The sequence below is a fragment of the Myripristis murdjan genome, chromosome 11 (genome assembly GCF_902150065.1).
Source record: "Myripristis murdjan chromosome 11, fMyrMur1.1, whole genome shotgun sequence".
In the NCBI taxonomy this organism is placed as follows: Eukaryota; Metazoa; Chordata; class Actinopteri; order Holocentriformes; family Holocentridae; genus Myripristis; species Myripristis murdjan.
Genome location: NC_043990.1, coordinates 29,895,057 through 29,912,605, shown reverse-complemented (window position 1 = coordinate 29,912,605; position 17,549 = coordinate 29,895,057). Strand labels below are relative to the sequence as shown.

The following is a 17,549-nucleotide window of genomic DNA, read 5'->3' as shown; positions in this document are numbered from 1 at the left end:
GGAATACAGGTGGTGTTGGATAACAGTGTCCTCCTGGAGGTGAGGGCAACCACTGAAAAGCGTTCCCACAGGTCACAGGATTTATGGATCATAACTGACATTTTTAACTCTGGAGAATATCAGGCACAACTGAGTGTATTTTCCAACCTTTTTTCATGTATTCATTGCATTTGGTGTTTTTTTTTTTTTTTTTTAGAGTGCTGGGATGGAAAGCACACTTAAATAAATGAATTATCCAGAAGTAAAAAATAGTTGGTTTGACAGGAAAAACGTAGAATCTGAACATTAGGGTCACAAAGGGATCCTGTTGGACAAAAGGAAAATACATTTCAAAAATCGAATAATAAAACTGGGCATTAGACAAATGATGTCAGATTATTCGGTAGATGAAAGCATGACAATAGAGAAGTTTGACAAATTATGATTTATAAAAAGGATAAACAGTTAAAAAAGTATACATAAAAGAACAATTTAGGAAAAAACCAAGTATTGCATACAGTAAAGTACAGAGCGTTGTGTCACTGGTAAGTGAACTGCAGCTTCACTCAGCAGTGCAGGGACTGGAGACGAAGCGGTGCGGCTAGCTAGCGTTAGCAAGATGTTCAGACTGAGGGAACAGCGTGACTTTGTAATATTTTTCATATCCGTGTATTTTGCGTGTGCTTCGAGTATCACCAGCGCTACCAGCGCGCTGTCTTTTCAAATTCACGCCTGAGTTAAGTTGTCAGGGAGGGATCCGAGCGACAGGCCGCAAATGGAGCCGGGGACCTCGCGTGAATGTCCGACCGGCGCCGGAGGCCCCGAGCCCTGCGACCTGAGGGAGGAAACCCCGGGGGAGGAGGCAAAGGACAGAGAGCGCAGCACCGTGCTGCTCAGAGGAAGAGGAGGGGACCAGGACACAGCAGGCAAGATGAAAGCAGAGGATGATGGAGATGCAGGGAACCAGAAAAAGGCTGGATATGATGAAGAGGAGGGTGGCAAATATGAAGAGGAACTGGACCCAAGAATTCAGGCATGTTAGATACAGAAACATGATTATTGAACTGGCCTCTTGAAAAAGCTTATATTGCAGCTTATTTGGATGTGCTTATGTAGCCCATTATGAGGTGCTATGATTTCTTACATAAGTCATTTAATTTCATGTTATTAAATTCAGTCCTTTCTCTTGGTCAAACGACTACATTCTAATAAACATCCAACATTAAGCCTACTCCTGGTTTGCAAATCTTTAATAAAAGGCTATCATATTGTCATATCTCCATTGCTTTTATAGATGTTAATGTATATGATATGATAGTATATGTTTTCCTGTATTTCATCAGGAGGAGCTGGAGCACCTCAATCAGGCCAGTGATGAGATCAACAAGCTGGAGCTGCAGCTGGATGTGAGTGAGCTCTTTGTGTTAGACCACAATGCTTGTGTCAGATATCATCCAACACAGGCTGCACACTCATAATGCACTACCACAAGCTCGGATATCACAGAGTGACATGGCCAGGGCTCTGGAAATGCATAACAAAGTAATGTTAGATGTTTTTGTTGTCTTTGCTCCCTACAGGATGCCAGGTCGAGCTACAGGAGAATCCTCACAGATTCTGCCCGGAAGCTCAATGCTCAAGGGTCCCAGCTGGGTGCCTGCATTGAGAAAGCAAGGCCCTACTATGAAGCCCGAAGACTTGCCAAAGAGGTGCGTGTGCAGTGTATTTGCATAGGCTGTATTTGGACAAAATAGAACTATTGGGACACAAAACGGTATACATTTGTAGAATTTCATAACTCTATAAGGACAAATATACAGCTAATAATTTTGGTGTTAAAAGATAGAGAAATTAAAACAGCTGTCAAATGGAAAAAGAGGTCACCTACAAGACCCAATTGTCACAGTTTTCATTCAGAAGCAAATTGGAATAAGCAGAGTGAGAAAATGAGTTAGAGTTGTAAAAAAAAAACATTAGCTAATTAGGAATTCTGCATACTGTGCCAAATCAATATTGAAAATCCTGTACTGCACAGGCCATAGAATAGCATACATGTGAGTCTTGTGCTCATAAAGCTTATGATTAAAATGTATCCATTTGGTCATAGTGTTTCTATAATCCATACACATACATGACCCACAGTATATGTACTTGTTTTTGCAAAATGCACATTTTAAATACTGGTAATGCAGATGTGATCTCTGTCATACCGCTAAGTGACTGCTCAGTGTGGATGATTTGGCTCTAATGAATTGTAATTGATTATGTAAAACCTTTAACCCCTGAAGAAATGGGGCAGGAGTGACAGTCATGTTCAATCAGTATTATGAAGGGTAATTAGAAAACTGTAATTGAACTAATGGGAATGGTGTGGATACAGATCAGGGGTCTCACTGAAAATAGTTAAGCAAATAATAGAGAATAAATCTGAACTGGTTAGCACTGTCGTTTGTACAGTTATCAGAATGTAGATGAAAAATGAGAACGTCCCGTCACTGTAGATTCAGAGGTGTTCATATCACTGTGTAAGACTGAAACACTGCTGTTGTTCATGATGTGGCTCGCACACCAGATGCCACAGCAAGTCTGAGACCTACTTAGTGAAGCTGTCATGTTAAAGGCATAGTTCACCTATTTAAAAAAATCACTTCCCCCTAGCTGTTCTGTAGGACAGTAGTGCTGCTCTCTTCCTCTCATTGTTACTGAGTGCTGGATACTGGCTGGATGCTCCAAATGCTAACTGTTAGCCTGCTGCATTGAGGTGGACTTCCACATGGCTAACATTCTGAAAAATAACCACCACAACCGAGGAACTCTATCCAAAAAACCTTCTTTGAGTGTATTAAGGCTGCGGCTATTCGCCTGCAGCGAATAGCCGCCTGGTTCTTTTAAACGCCCGGGGTCCAAGTTGATTTTGCATATTAAATGCCCGGGTGATTAATTGGTGAAATACGGTAGTTACGTACAACTTTCATCAGTGATTATTGTTGCAAAAAATGTCAACCAATTAACAGTCTTAACAAGGCAAGAAATCCGATTGTGTACATGGCTAACATTCTGAAAAATAACCACCACAACCGAGGAACTCTATCCAAAAAACCTTCTTTGAGTGTATTAAGGCGGTTATTATTAAGAATCTTACCTGTAGGGGAAGTCCACCTCAAGGCACCTTCAGTCAAATTAAACTTGAGGCTGCAGCAGTGGTCTTGATTGTTTTCTTAATTATTTATTCTTTATTTGCATTCCAGAAAGTGGTCGCTAATCTTCTTTGGGTCCACGCAAAAACAGCAACAATAAAATCAAGCATTAATTAAAACCATACTGTATCAATAACGCTAAAAGACCAAAACAAGCCAAAAGTAAAGATCAGTAAATAAGTAAAATAACTGAGAAATAGTAACCTACAATGAATACAGGAACAAAATTGTCAGATAGCAATAAAAAGAAAAATATTAAAACAAAAATATATTGAAAAGTCTGAGACAGAAAATCCATAGTAATACCTATAAGAAATTCATCAGTGTTGCTTTTAGTAACCTTTTAAAAGAAAAGCTTCTTTTAGTCTGTCTCATTTTGCTGGGGAGCGTATTCCAAGTGGTCTGTGTATTTTAGAAGAGCAGCTCAACCCAAAATGAAAATTTTGTCATCATTAACTCCATGTCAGTCCACTTTTCACTAAGTTTGTTTTAGAATTGTCAAGTTTGAATTTTCAAGAATGTTAGCCATGTGGAAGTCCACCTCAGTGGCAGGAGGCTGACAGTTAGCATGTGGAGCATCCAGCCAGTATCCAGCACTCAGTAACAATGAGAGGAAGATAGAGCCACTACTGTCCTACACAACAGCTAGAGGGGAGTGAAATATCACATTTTTCCAAATGCCTGAACTATCCCTTTAAGATTCCACATCATAAAAAGGATATTCATGATGTTCAAACTGAAGCTGTTATCAGTCTTTTAGCAGTGACCTTAAAATTTGGGTAGCCTTCAGCATCCAGCCAGGCCCTCCTGCTGTTTCCTCATGCAGAGATGTTGGCCACATTCCCCCATGTGATTTGAGTCACCTTGACTTCAACTGTCTGCTCCCAAACTCAGCCAGACACACTTCCACCCAGGCTTTGACATAACTCACTGAGGAGCATGACTGGAATACACTCAGCTCTTTTTGTACCTGTTACTTGTTTCCGTTGGTTGCATATTAGTCCGTCTACTCTTTGCTGTCTGATCAGTGATCCTTGTGCTGTTTTCTGGAATTGTGTACAGAATGACTGTGTACTGACCAGTGAATGAGGATGTGTGCTGCCAGAAATTGCAAGCTACAGAAACATTTGCTGGAATTTGCCTGACATTTACTGTGTGTAATGACATGGTATAGGCAGAAAATTTTGACCCCATGGATTTCACGCTTTTTATATGGACCTCGGTGGTTAAAAACAGTCTGCATGACCTGCAGGCCCAGGGTCAAGATGTCTTTATGGGTCAGATGTTGTTTTAGGGTTAACTGTCAGTTTAAACTAGCAGTTAGTCCAACTGGCACGAGATGGTGCTGTAATAATCATAAAATAGTCACACCAGAAATGTCAGAACTATTTTGTTTCAACTGTATATCTTTGGGCATCATAATTACGGCCAAATAATGATGACAGAAATTCAGTCAAATTTGGACAGCTAGTTTTGATGTAGTTTTTGTCTAACTCTTTTGACTAAACTACATTTTAGTTGTAGTCACATTTTATTCCTGACCTGTCTTTTAAAGAGAGACAACCCAAGCGGGAAATTTCTGCTGCATTGCCCTTTAGTGGTTGAAACTTTGCAATTGACAGCTGCTAAAAAATGCCTGCTGCCACATCACTGATGTGGTGGCCACAAGTGCTGCATGGCTCAAAGTTTCAACCAAGGCCTCGAGGGCAGTACAGTGGAGGTTTTCTGCCTTATGTGAGTTAGTGTTTAGTTACTCTTGATGATACTTTGGGCTCAGCTCCATAAGTTACATAAGGTACATAGTTACGTACAACTTTCATCAGTGATTATTGTTGCAAAAAATATCATCCAATTAACAGTCTTAACAAGGCAAGAAATCCGATTGTGTACATTAAGGTGCTATGTATACAGTACAGGCCAAAAGTTTGGACACACCTTCTCATTCAATGCGTTTTCTTTATTTTCATGACTATTTACATTGTAGATTCTCACTGAAGGAATCAAAACTATGAATGAACACATGTGGAGTTATGTACTTAACAAAAAAAGGTGAAATAACTGAAAACATGTTTTATATTTTAGTTTCTTCAAAATAGCCACCCTTTGCTCTGATTACTGCTTTGCACACTCTTGGCATTCTCTCCATGAGCTTCAAGAGGTAGTCACCTGAAATGGTTTTCACTTCACAGGTGTGCCTTATCAGGGTTAATTAGTGGAATTTCTTGCTTTATCAATGGGGTTGGGACCATCAGTTGTGTTGTGCAGAAGTCAGGTTACTACACAGCCGACAGCCCTATTGGACAACTGTTAAAATTCATATTATGGCAAGAACCAATCAGCTAACTAAAGAAAAACGAGTGGCCATCATTACTTTAAGAAATGAAGGTCAGTCAGTCCGGAAAATTGCAAAAACTTTAAATGTGTCCCCAAGTGGTGTCGCAAAAACCATCAAGTGCTACAATGAAACTGGCACACATGAGGACTGACCCAGGAAAGGAAGACCAAGAGTCACCTCTGCTTCTGAGGACAAGTTCATCCGAGTCACCAGCCTCAGAAATCTCAAGTTAACAGCAGCTCAGATCAGAGACCAGATAAATGCCACACAGAGTTCTAGCAGCAGACCCATCTCTAGAACAACTGTTAAGAGGAGACTGTGCGAATCAGGCCTTCATGGTCAAATAGCTGCTAGGAAACCACTGCTAAGGAGAGGCAACAAGCAGAAGAGATTTGTTTGGGCCAAGAAACACAAGGAATGGACATTAGACCAGTGGAAATCTGTGCTTTGGTCTGATGAGTCCAAATCTGAGATCTTTGGTTCCAACCGCCGTGTCTTTGTGAGACGCAGAAAAGGTGAACGGATGGATTCCACATGCCTGGTTCCCACTGTGAAGCATGGAGGAGGAGGTGTGATGGTGTGGGGGGGTTTTGCTGGTGACACTGTTTGGGATTTATTCAAAATTGAAGGCACACTGAACCAGCATGGCTACCACAGCATCCTGCAGCGACATGCCATCCCATCCGGTTTGCGTTTAGTTGGACCATCATTTATTTTTCAACAGGACAATGAGCCCAAACACACCTCCAGGCTGTGTAAGGGCTATTTGACCAAGAAGGAGAGTGATGGAGTGCTGCGACAGATGACCTGGCCTCCACAGTCACTGGACCTGAACCCAATGGAGATGGTTTGGGGTGAGCTGGACCGCAGAGTGAAGGCAAAGGGGCCAACAAGTGCTAAACACCTCTGGGAACTCCTTCAAGACTGTTGGAAAACCATTTCAGGTGACTACCTCTTGAAGCTCATGGAGAGAATGCCAAGAGTGTGCAAAGCAGTAATCAGAGCAAAGGGTGGCTATTTTGAAGAAACTAGAATATAAAACATGTCTTCAGTTATTTCTCCTTTTTTTGTTAAGTACATAACTCCACGTGTTCATTCATAGTTAGAATCTACAATGTAAATAGTCATGAAAATAAAGAAAACGCATTGAATGAGAAGGTGTGTCCAAACTTTTGGCCTGTACTGTATATCTGTATTTGTGTTGTTGCAGTGTGTGTACTGGATAGATTATGGTCTTTGGTTTTGGTATTAGGTTGGCTATTTTACTGCCTTGAAATGAGTGCACTGTGTTAGCGATGCCATGGATTACCTTTGGATTGGTTTGGACATGGTTTGTTCAGCTGTCACTGACTGTTCCTCCAGGCCCAACAGGAAACCCAGAAGGCAGCTCTGAGGTATGAGAGGGCTGTGTCCATGCACACCGCTGCCAGAGAGATGGTGTACGTGGCAGAGCAGGGCCTTCTGGCTGACAGGAACACCCTGGACCCAACCTGGCAGGAGATGCTGAACCATGCCACGGCTAAGGTACAAACTCAGCCTTCCTTTTTATCCTGGATTGTGTTTAGAGGTGTGTCTCAGGCAGGGAAATGTGCTGAGTTTGATCAGCTCTTTGTGGGAGTCTAAGAATTAGGGATGGGGAGTTCAGGCAAAAATGCCACCCCAACCCCTGAAACCTCTCACCTTCGATGAAGCTGATGTTTTTACATGTCTTTGGCTATCATCCTTGTGATGAGGGCGGGTTTCTCTGTATGCCTATCATCAAACCTGCCTCATCTGAAGACAAAGCTAGCTATTGATGGCCCCCTGCCTTTGTCTGTTCTTTTATGTTTTTTAAAAGGCTTCCACATAGAACTTTTAGACAGTCGTAGTTAGGGCTAGGCAATAAATCATATTTATGTTTTAAATCTGTGTAAGTTATAACATTATAGTAGCTAGCAGTATAAAATGTGGTTCCCTCTTGATTGATTAATTGATTGATTGTGTAGAAAATAGAATTATGTGCAAATCGCCAGTCCTATGATCATGCCTACAAAGATATCTATCAGTTAGTAGTAGTAGCTAGTGAAGAACAAGAAAAATCTAGATTGTGACATATTTGGAAAAAAAAAAAATTAAGATTTTCATTTTGGGCCATATCAGCCAGCCCGAGTTGTAGTAGTCTTTGCATGCTTCTCCTGTTTGTACAGTAGCAACAGGTCACAGCACTGTGGCAAATGTAATGTGAGCCAAACTCAATGTGCCAAACTCACATGAGAACACAAACAGATTGTGTTATTACCAGGCACCAGTAAAAACAAGGGATTTTTTTTAAAATGAGAAGACAGTAGTCAGACAGACTATTTAACTTTTGTTGATAGCAGCTGTCAGCAGTATAATTGTTAGTCATACAGATCAGTCTCAAGACCAGGTCTGAAAGGGATGGAGCTCTCTCTCAGTAATTATTTTTGTTTATTGTTTTATCTACCATTATATGTTTGATGTCTTATGTAATAGCCAAAGATATCTGACCTCAATCCATGATTACTGATCTAACATTTAAATATATAATTTTACTAATTATAAATAGTGTATGGTTTTCTTGTATTTTCAAAATATTTTTTGCCAAATTTTCAGGTATGTTTTTTTTGTCTTTTTCAAAATTGACCTTTCTTCTGTATTTTTGAAGAAAGCAAGTGAATTTACTGAGGTTTCAGGGGGTTAATGAACCTCTGCTCTTCCACAGAATTATTATGTTAAAAAAAAATACTTACTGCACCTTTAGTATGTTCTAATTTTGAACCTGTCAGCAGCATATCTTCTTCGGTAACCTCTATTTGCACTGTTCTTGTTTTTTCCCTTTTGTCCTTGCTGTATCTTTATTATTAATTGATGCTGCAACAACCCACTTTGTCTATAGCGATCAGATACAGTTTGATCTTATCCTAAAATGGTTACAGTGCAAGTTATAACGTGAGGAATCTGATCAGCATTTGTTCATAGGCCAAGACCACCGCAGAGCAGTGCTCTCTGTCATTCATCAATAATGATTAATGTGCACTTACTCTTACATCAAGGTTGAGTGTACTCATTCACACACTAATTTCCCCTCTAACGCACCCATTATACAAAATCTTCTATGTAGTATAATTGCGCACTCCTGTACAGTTATTTCTAAGTATTCATAATATTACAAAGTGAAGACATCCACAATGACTTGCAGAGATTCTCAACTCAGTCACTCACAAGGCATGTACATCTTTGAAGTAATACTCAGTGTTCCCATGTTGCCAGAGGGAAACTATGGAGCATATGTGAAGGGGAATGAGGTATCCTGTTCTCACTGTATTAAACTTTAAAGGTCATTGTGCCGTTGCGATTTGAATGATTGATGGGAGTGGGTAAAGGTGGCTGCAGAGTTCAGCAGGAGCTGTTGCTGTTCTTCACTCTGTTCTGTAGTCTGACTCCCTACTGGTCATGGAATATCATGGAATTTATGCTGCATTCCAGACAGGGAAAGTCAGGAAATTTAGTTCCCTGGGAAAGCTAAGGGATATCGGAGGATGTTCCAGGGCTCACTGTGTTACAGTAAACTACAAGATAAACAAGACTGACATGGCCTCTGTAGACCTATTAATGTGACTATAATGGGCATTTTGTGTATATTTGATGCCAATGCAAATGTTTTCATCTTATTCCTATATCCATCTCATTGTTATATATTGCACGTATAGTTAATTATTTTTTAGAGAAAAACAACATTAGCAAGCCAGGAAGGAAGAAGATTTTTCCATCATGGAGACTGGTCCATTCATTTATGGGTATTAGGGGGGAACCCTGTCTCGTGTAGCAGACAGGCGATGACTGACATGGGTGAGTATGAAGTATGGCTGCATGGTTTCATCTTTTCTGTGTGGGCTAGGTGAATGAGGCAGAGGAGGAGCGCCTCCGGAGTGAACGGGAGCACCAGCGGGTCACCCAGCTCTGCCAGGACGCCGAGGCTCGCGTCCAGACACTCCAGAAAGCCCTCAAGAAGGTCATCCTGAAGTCAAAGCCTTACTTTGAGCTCAAGGCACAGTTCAACCACATTCTGGAGGTGTGTTCTTTGCAGACATAAGTGAATTCATGTGCTTGTAAAGTGACATTTTATTTGTTTGAGTTACTTTTTCAGTAACTTAAGAAACAGTCATGCCTTCACACAGTCAGCTTGACCAATGGGTTGCTCTATCCTGACTGTGGATAGTACAATGGACTAAAATTGCATCTGTACAATGGTCTGCAGCCACAAAGTTTTGAACAGGGGAATCTTTTTTTGTATTTTTTTTTTTTTGTTTGTTTCATTTTTTCATTTTTCACTCCATTGGTATTGTTTTTTTTGTTTGTTTTTTTTTTAAATGTGATTCTGTTTTGATGAGCTAGAGATGACCAGTGAAGTTTTTGATCGGAAACAAACCGTGGTGAGACAGTACACTATATTGGGCGGACAGGGAGGGATTGGGCTCTGTACACTGTGCCACGTTGTTTTTTCTCTCTGCTGAGTAGATCAACAAATACGCAGAGCAAAGGGACTCCTGAGTTTGGGAGAACAAACAAGCCAAAACATGGGTCCATGTTTATCACACTGCTAAAATCAGAATGTTGTTAAATTACCCAGATAGCACACATACATTGGCCCAACGTGGGCTATAGGTCTAAGATCAATAAAATATGTTTCACTTTTACTCCTATTCTCAAACTTAACAAGAGATTCTTTCTCATATTTCTTTTAACTCAAGAATACTCTTAGCTTTTATTTATTTATTTATTTATTTAAGATTGTTTTTTGGCACTTCTGTTTTATTTGACAGTCACAGTAGTGAGACAGGAAAGGCAGGGGACATGCAGCAAAGGGCCTGAGGTGGGATTCAAACCCAGGACGCTGCGATCAGGCAAGCCCACAGCTTCCACAAAAAGGAGGATGGTTTTCAAATCAGATGCCAGCATGCAGTTCATAAAACGTTACTTTTAAACAGGACTTGCATTAAGCAGTTCGCGCTGCTGCTAGAGAATTTGCTGGTGTGGGAGCCCAAACTGAAATATAGTAGCACTGAGATGAAAAGCCCATAATAATGCTTCTTCATAGTGTTGATCCCCATAAGTGTTGAAGTTTATCATTAACACAAACAGAATGTGAAAGGTGTTAATGCATGTTTTGGAATTAAGTTTTAGGAGAATTTAGATGGTGGAATTGTAACTGCTGAACATATTTATCCTTCTGTCTAGCGCAGTGATCTGCACAGAAAAATCTGCACCAATTCACACATTTTGCGCCGGGTCTTCCTGTACCTTCAGCGGTGCATGGATCACTGCACTAGACAGAGGGATAAACGTGTGCAGCGGTTTTAGATCAAACCACTTTTCCTACAATAACTTTTTTTTTTTTTTTTAATTCCAAGACATGTATTTCATATACACATAATAAATTGTGTGCATAAGACCGCTTCAGAGTTGCTGCAGATAGATTTTAAATCATTATGCCTGTCTGACATGAAATGCTAGGAATAGGAACAGAAGCACTGGACATACAGAGGTGAAAATGGGATCAAACATAAGTCGGAAAAAGGGGACATTTTGCCCAAAACGTTGGCGTAAACCTTTAATGATACTTTTGTGATATACAAACAAGTGATCAAAGATTTAGCCTCAGCTACTTCAAGTACTGTTTCAGCTAATTAAACTTTGGTTCAGCCACTTGGCACAATCTACCAAGAATATGACACTTTGTATTACTGTGCTTTATTAACTTGTCTTGTTTGAAAATTGATGCCTGTTTTATGTTAGGGATTATTGCCATGCGAGCAAAGTATTACATTTTGATCTTGATCATAATTTAACCAGGGGAAATGCCTTTTCCAGTTTGAATTGTGCCTGTAGTACTTGATGCTAACTTTTGGTCCAGCATTATAAGCTTAGTTAACAGCTTGTTAACTGTCATACACTAGCTGAGTTTCCCTGATTCCTCAACTTAAACATCTTCTTGGTCCTGTTGCTTGCATTCTATTGGGACAGATTCAAGTCTTCAATTACATGGTATGTTATGTAGCCACCAGGACATGTATTACCCGGAATCTGTGCAGGCTGCCTTGCGCAAGTGAAGCGTGAGCATCACAGTAGTGTTAGGTTTTTTGATCTACACTAGCTGCAACCAGGCTGCAACAACAGCGCCTTAAATTTAACATTAGAAGCTGCAATTCCTGGCTGTAACTGCAGGCAGCAGTAATTGCAAAAGCTGTGGAGTCAAGTGGAAACCAGGGAAAAAGTAGAAGAAGACAGTTTAGTACTACAGTTTAGTAAGAGCCAGGCCTTGGCTCAGTTACTTTACTTATGAGTAAGTGGCAGGTGGCAAAATAGATAAGGAAAAATCTAAGTAACTTATTTTTAGAATTTGTCCTACAATGAATTAATAAGACCTGTATATGTAGCCTGAATATATAGGGTAAAATAAACACACTTTGACAATACATGTACATGTATATGATTTCTTTATAGGTAAATGCATCACAGACAGTATACTCTTCTCTGATGTGCCCAAGAAAAAAAAAATACACCTGAAGTGTGTAAACAGTGGAACAGGATGCATGGTGCAGTGCTGAATAAAATGATAGCGTCTCGGTCACAGCAGACGCATATCTCACACCTGTCAAAGAAATGGATCAAATATGCGTCCTATGTGGATAAGGGTTTACCCTCATCCTTACTAATAGCCTGAAACTATTTGCTTGCAGGAACATAAGGCTAAGGTGATACAGCTGGAGGAGCGGGTGGCCAAAGTGAAAACACGCTATTCTGTGGCTCTGCGCAACCTGGAGCAGATCAGTGAGCAGATCCACGCCCAGAGGGGCCGAATCCTGGCCAGCAGGGGGCATCCTTCAGCCTGTGGGGGGAGAAGCTCCCCGGTTGGAGCTGAGGCCGAGGTTCGAGCTGCTGTTGGGATTCATGTAGGTAGCTGTGGAGGGGTGAGTGGTATAGAGAGTGACTGGGCAGACGGGGAGAAAACCAGGCGGTGGGTGGAGAGGCACCGCGAGTCTGGCTGGGGCCAGAGGGAGAGGCTTGAGGCCGAGCAGGCCGTATCAGACTGCATGTCCGTCATCAGTCTGCAGACCATTGCCTCCGACCTGGAGAAGTGTGACTCAGTGGAGCACCTCGGGGACCTCAGTGACACCGGAAGCCTGGTGGGGGAGGACTGGGACAGGGCCAGGAATACAAAGCCACTGCAGATGCTAGCAGGCAGGGAGGGGGCAACAGACGAACCGCTGCAGGACAGAGCTAACCAAGAGAAGGGAGCGGCTGGTAAAGAGCGGCAGGAAAGCTTCGTCAAGCAGCACCACAGGAGCGTTAGCCTCTGAGAGACACTGGGATAAGGAGGCTGATGAGTGATGCTGAAGAAGGTGAGGAAATTAGAGGGGAACGAAGAGGAACTGAGACTCTGGGAGGGTAGAAGAGCTGCCAGGAATTTGAAACGTGGAGTGCTGACACTGATTGACACAGCATCATGATGACACTGCAGTTACAAAAACCAGGGAAGGTTGGCCGGTACACCAGGCTCACATTAACGAGTGCCTGCATGACAGCAATGAAGAGAGCAAGAAGTCCCAGCAAATGCACTAACCCTCCTCTGGGAGTTAGAGATCTCATGCTCTGATCCTCTGTTGCTCCGCACGCTGAAGTATCAGTGACAGTGCATGAAAAGAACAGCAGGTTGCAAAAGTCTAATTGCTCTAAAGTAGAACCAGGCAAAACCTAGAAATAGCGCAGAAGTGTGCTTGTTTTTATTCATGTTTCTTTATTTTAAAATCTCTGCATACCATTTTAGTAGTGGACAAATAACCTTAGTCTTTAATGTAGGCATTACTGTGCACTTGAGAAATCACTCAAGCACAAAAACATACAAAAACAAATGAACAGCTAAAAAGAACTAAACAACAGAGATGAATCACAGTAAAAAAAAAACAAGTGAAAAAAAAAAACAAGAGGGTATGTTCATTCACCTCTGCAAACCTTTGAAGTGGAATTTGAATAATTTTGCAGGGTGCAGTCTTCATCTTGTGTATTATAAGAGGTCTGTTTTCAAGTTTAAAATAGTGTTGTGGCCAAATAGCCATTTTTCATTGACTTATGAGGTGACTGCTATATGGCTTCAAAAGTATCCTCTGATTGATAATCTGATGATGTGAGCTAGGTACTGATGAGATCATGAGCAAAGATTTTTTTCTGTAATTCAGTTTGATGAAAGCTATTCACAAAGTTGTTTAAGCTTTTAAGATCCGGAAGAAACTACATCTATACACTGCTTAGCTGAAGATGTAACCCCCTCTTCTTTAGGTCAAGGGATAATTCACCCATTTGGAATAATAATAATGTTAATAATAATAATAATAATAATAATAATAATACTTTTTATTTGTAATGCACTTTACATTTAAAACAAATCTCAAAGTGCTAACCCAAAAATCACTCATTCATTCATTGTCGTCGGCGATTCCTGACGTGCTGCTCAAAACGCCGGGTGCACTGCTCAAAGTGTCGGCGAAACCTCTCCCTCTGCTCAGCATGGCACTGCAGGTCCTCGATCAGCTCAAAGTACCTCAAGAGTTTGTCCTGGTCCCATTGCCGTCCTTCAGTCTGTATGTACGTCCCCAAGTTCTCCCAGTCTGGACGGTCCTCTTCAGCAGATGCAGACCTCTCCCTCCTTGCCCTTGATGCCCCTGCTAACTCCCCTGATTGTTGCACTCTTTTGGCCATGGCAATGTCTTTTTCGGCCTTCACCCTGGCCCTTTTCACTTCCTCATCCAGGTGTGTCCGAAGGGTTTGAATACTTTTGACTAGGACAGACACCATCAGGTTGTAGATGAGGACGCTTGCTAGCAGGAGCCACAGAACGATGAAGCACGTCCAGTAAAAGTAAAATCTTTTTCTGGAGTCTTGCTGATGATGTAGTGCAGCAGGTCCATCCAGTGGTCAAATGTGAAAACGATGGACAGCGTACAACAAGCGCTCAACACGTCATTAAAGTAGTTCCTGACGTCTGAGTCCTTCGGGTATTTCTGAAACCGTTCAACCATTCGCCTTCGATGCCCAGCGAAATGGCATTCAGTGTGACGAAGCAGATCATTAGGCTGTCGAACCATTTACTCTCCAGAACCTTGTGGGCAGACAGACTGAGACCAGACGGTGAGGCGGGTGGCTGTGGCGGGTCCTTATCCTCCACACTGGCGGGGGCTGGAAGGTCCTGACCATCTGGAGCCTGACCAGCTGTGCTCGGGACAGGCCCGTCTCGCTCTGGACGTCCTGTGCCTCCATTTGTGTGGAACTACCAGCTAAATCCAGTTTGTGTGTAGGCAGCTTGTGTTTTCCAAATGTCCGGAAGAACTTATCTTGCAGGGAAGTCCACCTCAATGGCAGGAGGCTAACAGTTAGCATTTTGAGCATCCAGTGAGAGGAAGATAGCACCACTAACATCAGAATTAAATAAATGAGTTGAAGTATCCTTTTAATGGAAGATCTCCTCACATAAAGCTACTTTGCAATGCCATTACCCCTTTCACATTTATAGAAAAAGCCAAATAGATGATAACATAGTAATTTGAATATTTTTTTATTGCTCATTTTTTCAAAGTGCCTTTGGGTCCTAAATCTTTTCCTCTCAGCCAAAAAATGTCCTACCAACAAAAGAATCCAAGGGCTTGATGTCAGATATTTGAAATTGAATGTATTAAAACCATTATTGGTCAGTGACAGTCAGTATAAAATGTAGACAACTAACAGCATGTACTTTGATATTAGGGTTGGACCAATATGGAATTTTGAAGGCCAGTGCCGTTACCAGAGTCTGTTTTGAAGCTGCCATCATGTGTTGCCTCTAAATCCCTCCACTGAAACCCAGACTAATGAAATTCATTCAGCAAGGCTTCTGAAAGTTTCAACCCCTAGAGGGCAGTGTGGCAGTTTTCTGCTGTAGGGTGTCTCAATTTTTAATGCACACTGAAATTAATTTTTTCTCATTTCACTTGCCACATTTACGTCAGAAGTACATTTAAAGCTGGCGAAGGCTGAAATTTACGGACTAAAACTGAAAACAGTTGTGTATACTTTGTTTTGTAAATCTGTGCAATTTCTAATTCATTTAAAACTTAGAAAGTGGGTTTGCACAACTTGTACGTGTTTGCACGTGACATCTTCGTTGTATTTAATCACATGAACCCAAACCCTGTTTTGCCATTGGCCAACTTTCTTGCAGTACATACTAAAACATTTGTGTATGTAAGAGATGAATGTAAATTTTCAAGAGAAGTAGATGTATGATAATGCTGAACATCAGATATGTAATATGGCTATGTCATTTTATGGAACTTCGTTGTGTTAAACTATTAAAGTTTTATTTAACATGCTCTTCACAGTGACACATCCCTCTTATTCTGTCATTATTCTGTACGCACATTTTCACTGACTGTTCACTGTCCACAGAATTGAAATGATGTGCATATGTAGTTCATCATTTCAAGTATCCCAATACGGTGGCCTCTGCTTTGTACATAATGAGTATCAGTGAGGTAAGTTACATGGAGATTAGTCTCACAAGTGAACAGTACAGAAGTGTTGTGGATTATTTCAAAAACAACAAGTCCTAGTACCCATGATTTTGTGGAACTACAATTAGTTAATGTGTATCAGGTCTGGCACAAGGTTGCTATACAAGAGTTTGCTGCAGACATAACCTGTCAGATCTACTTTCAACTTCAAATAGAAAAATAACAAGGTATTTAATTTTCTCAAATAACGGGTATCAGATCTTGTCCTTTATTTTGGCATGATCTGCTTTGTTTGTATTGGTTTATGTGCTAAAAGTTATTTTGGCAGCTGTTTTGCCACACTGTGGAAGTGAATAGAGAGACACAAATGCAGGATTCTAGATTAGCAGTCCAGGGAAGCATGGAGCAACTTGAGGATATTACGTCACCATGTGCATTTAAATAATGTCCAGATAACTACAACCCAACACTCCACCAGAGTTCAGTTTGGCTGTAAGGGCACACACAAGCTTTTGTTTACAGCAGATGGAAGTCTCTGCTCCTTGTCTTGTTAGATATGAATGCAGCTTTTTGACTGTTCTCCCTACCTTACACTGCTTTGAGACATCTGTTGTCTAAATGGCTCTGCTCTTGCATTATTACATTGATACCTTTGCAACAGAATCTTTTCTGCTTTTGGAGGACGGAAATACCTCATCCTTTATGCCACAGTGTATTTGTGGTGTTACTCAAGGGTCAGTCTTGGGTCCTCTACTGTTCTTGATATATATGCCTCCCTTCGGGTCATCCACAAATTCTAGCAGAGCTGTCTAGCTCACCCTAATGCCTCTGCCAAAGATTTTTCTAGTATATGCAGCAAAAAAATCCAGTGTTATATGATCCATCAAATTCACTAGCCTGCTGTATGACAAATTTGGGAGCAAATTCTGTAGCTTCTTTTGCATCCCTTCTGAAAAACTTTTAAATTATTATTTTTTTTTAAATAAAGCCTTTGTCAAAGCCTTAAATCAATTATGTTATTTTTCTTTATGTTGAATGTCCACTACCTTTATGTCAACAATAGCAACCATTTCAAAACAATGTAAGATGGTGAGTGTCGAAATTTAATTTTATGTTTAATTTCTGATTGACTGACACCAGACTATTCACTTTTAGTTAAAACTCTTACTTAAAACTGATTCGATCTTCACATACACCACAAGAATCTTCCAGCATCTATCTTTTTCTTACATGTTTCTTAAATATTTGACATTATTAACAAACTCGCAATTTCCTGATGGACCTCCATAACAGATCCATGCTGGGTTGATAGAGGAAATTGCTCAAACTACACAACCTCTATATTGTTGTGTTGTAGACACAGTGGCAGTTTAATGGTCAGAAAATAGAGACTTAACAGTGATCTACTTCTGGGCTTCAGTTATTCAGCAGTGACATAAATACACCACAGACTGTGCACAGAGGGGGAGATGAGATGGAGAGCAGAGGAGTGTA

The 17,549-nt window shown here is 40.9% G+C and overlaps 1 protein-coding gene across 1 annotated transcript; it reads left to right on the top strand.

Annotated features, from left to right (window-relative positions):
- The first annotated feature begins 558 nt into the window (after window positions 1-558).
- On the top strand, window positions 559-15,926 carry sh3bp5lb (SH3-binding domain protein 5-like, b). The gene is made up of 6 exons (XM_030063248.1): window positions 559-1,012; window positions 1,323-1,385; window positions 1,560-1,688; window positions 6,874-7,035; window positions 9,410-9,583; window positions 12,252-15,926. Exons 1-6 carry the CDS (start codon window positions 755-757, stop codon window positions 12,870-12,872), a joined length of 1,407 nt encoding a protein of 468 aa, XP_029919108.1. The 5' UTR covers window positions 559-754; the 3' UTR covers window positions 12,873-15,926.
- Window positions 15,927-17,549: the final 1,623 nt, after the last annotated feature.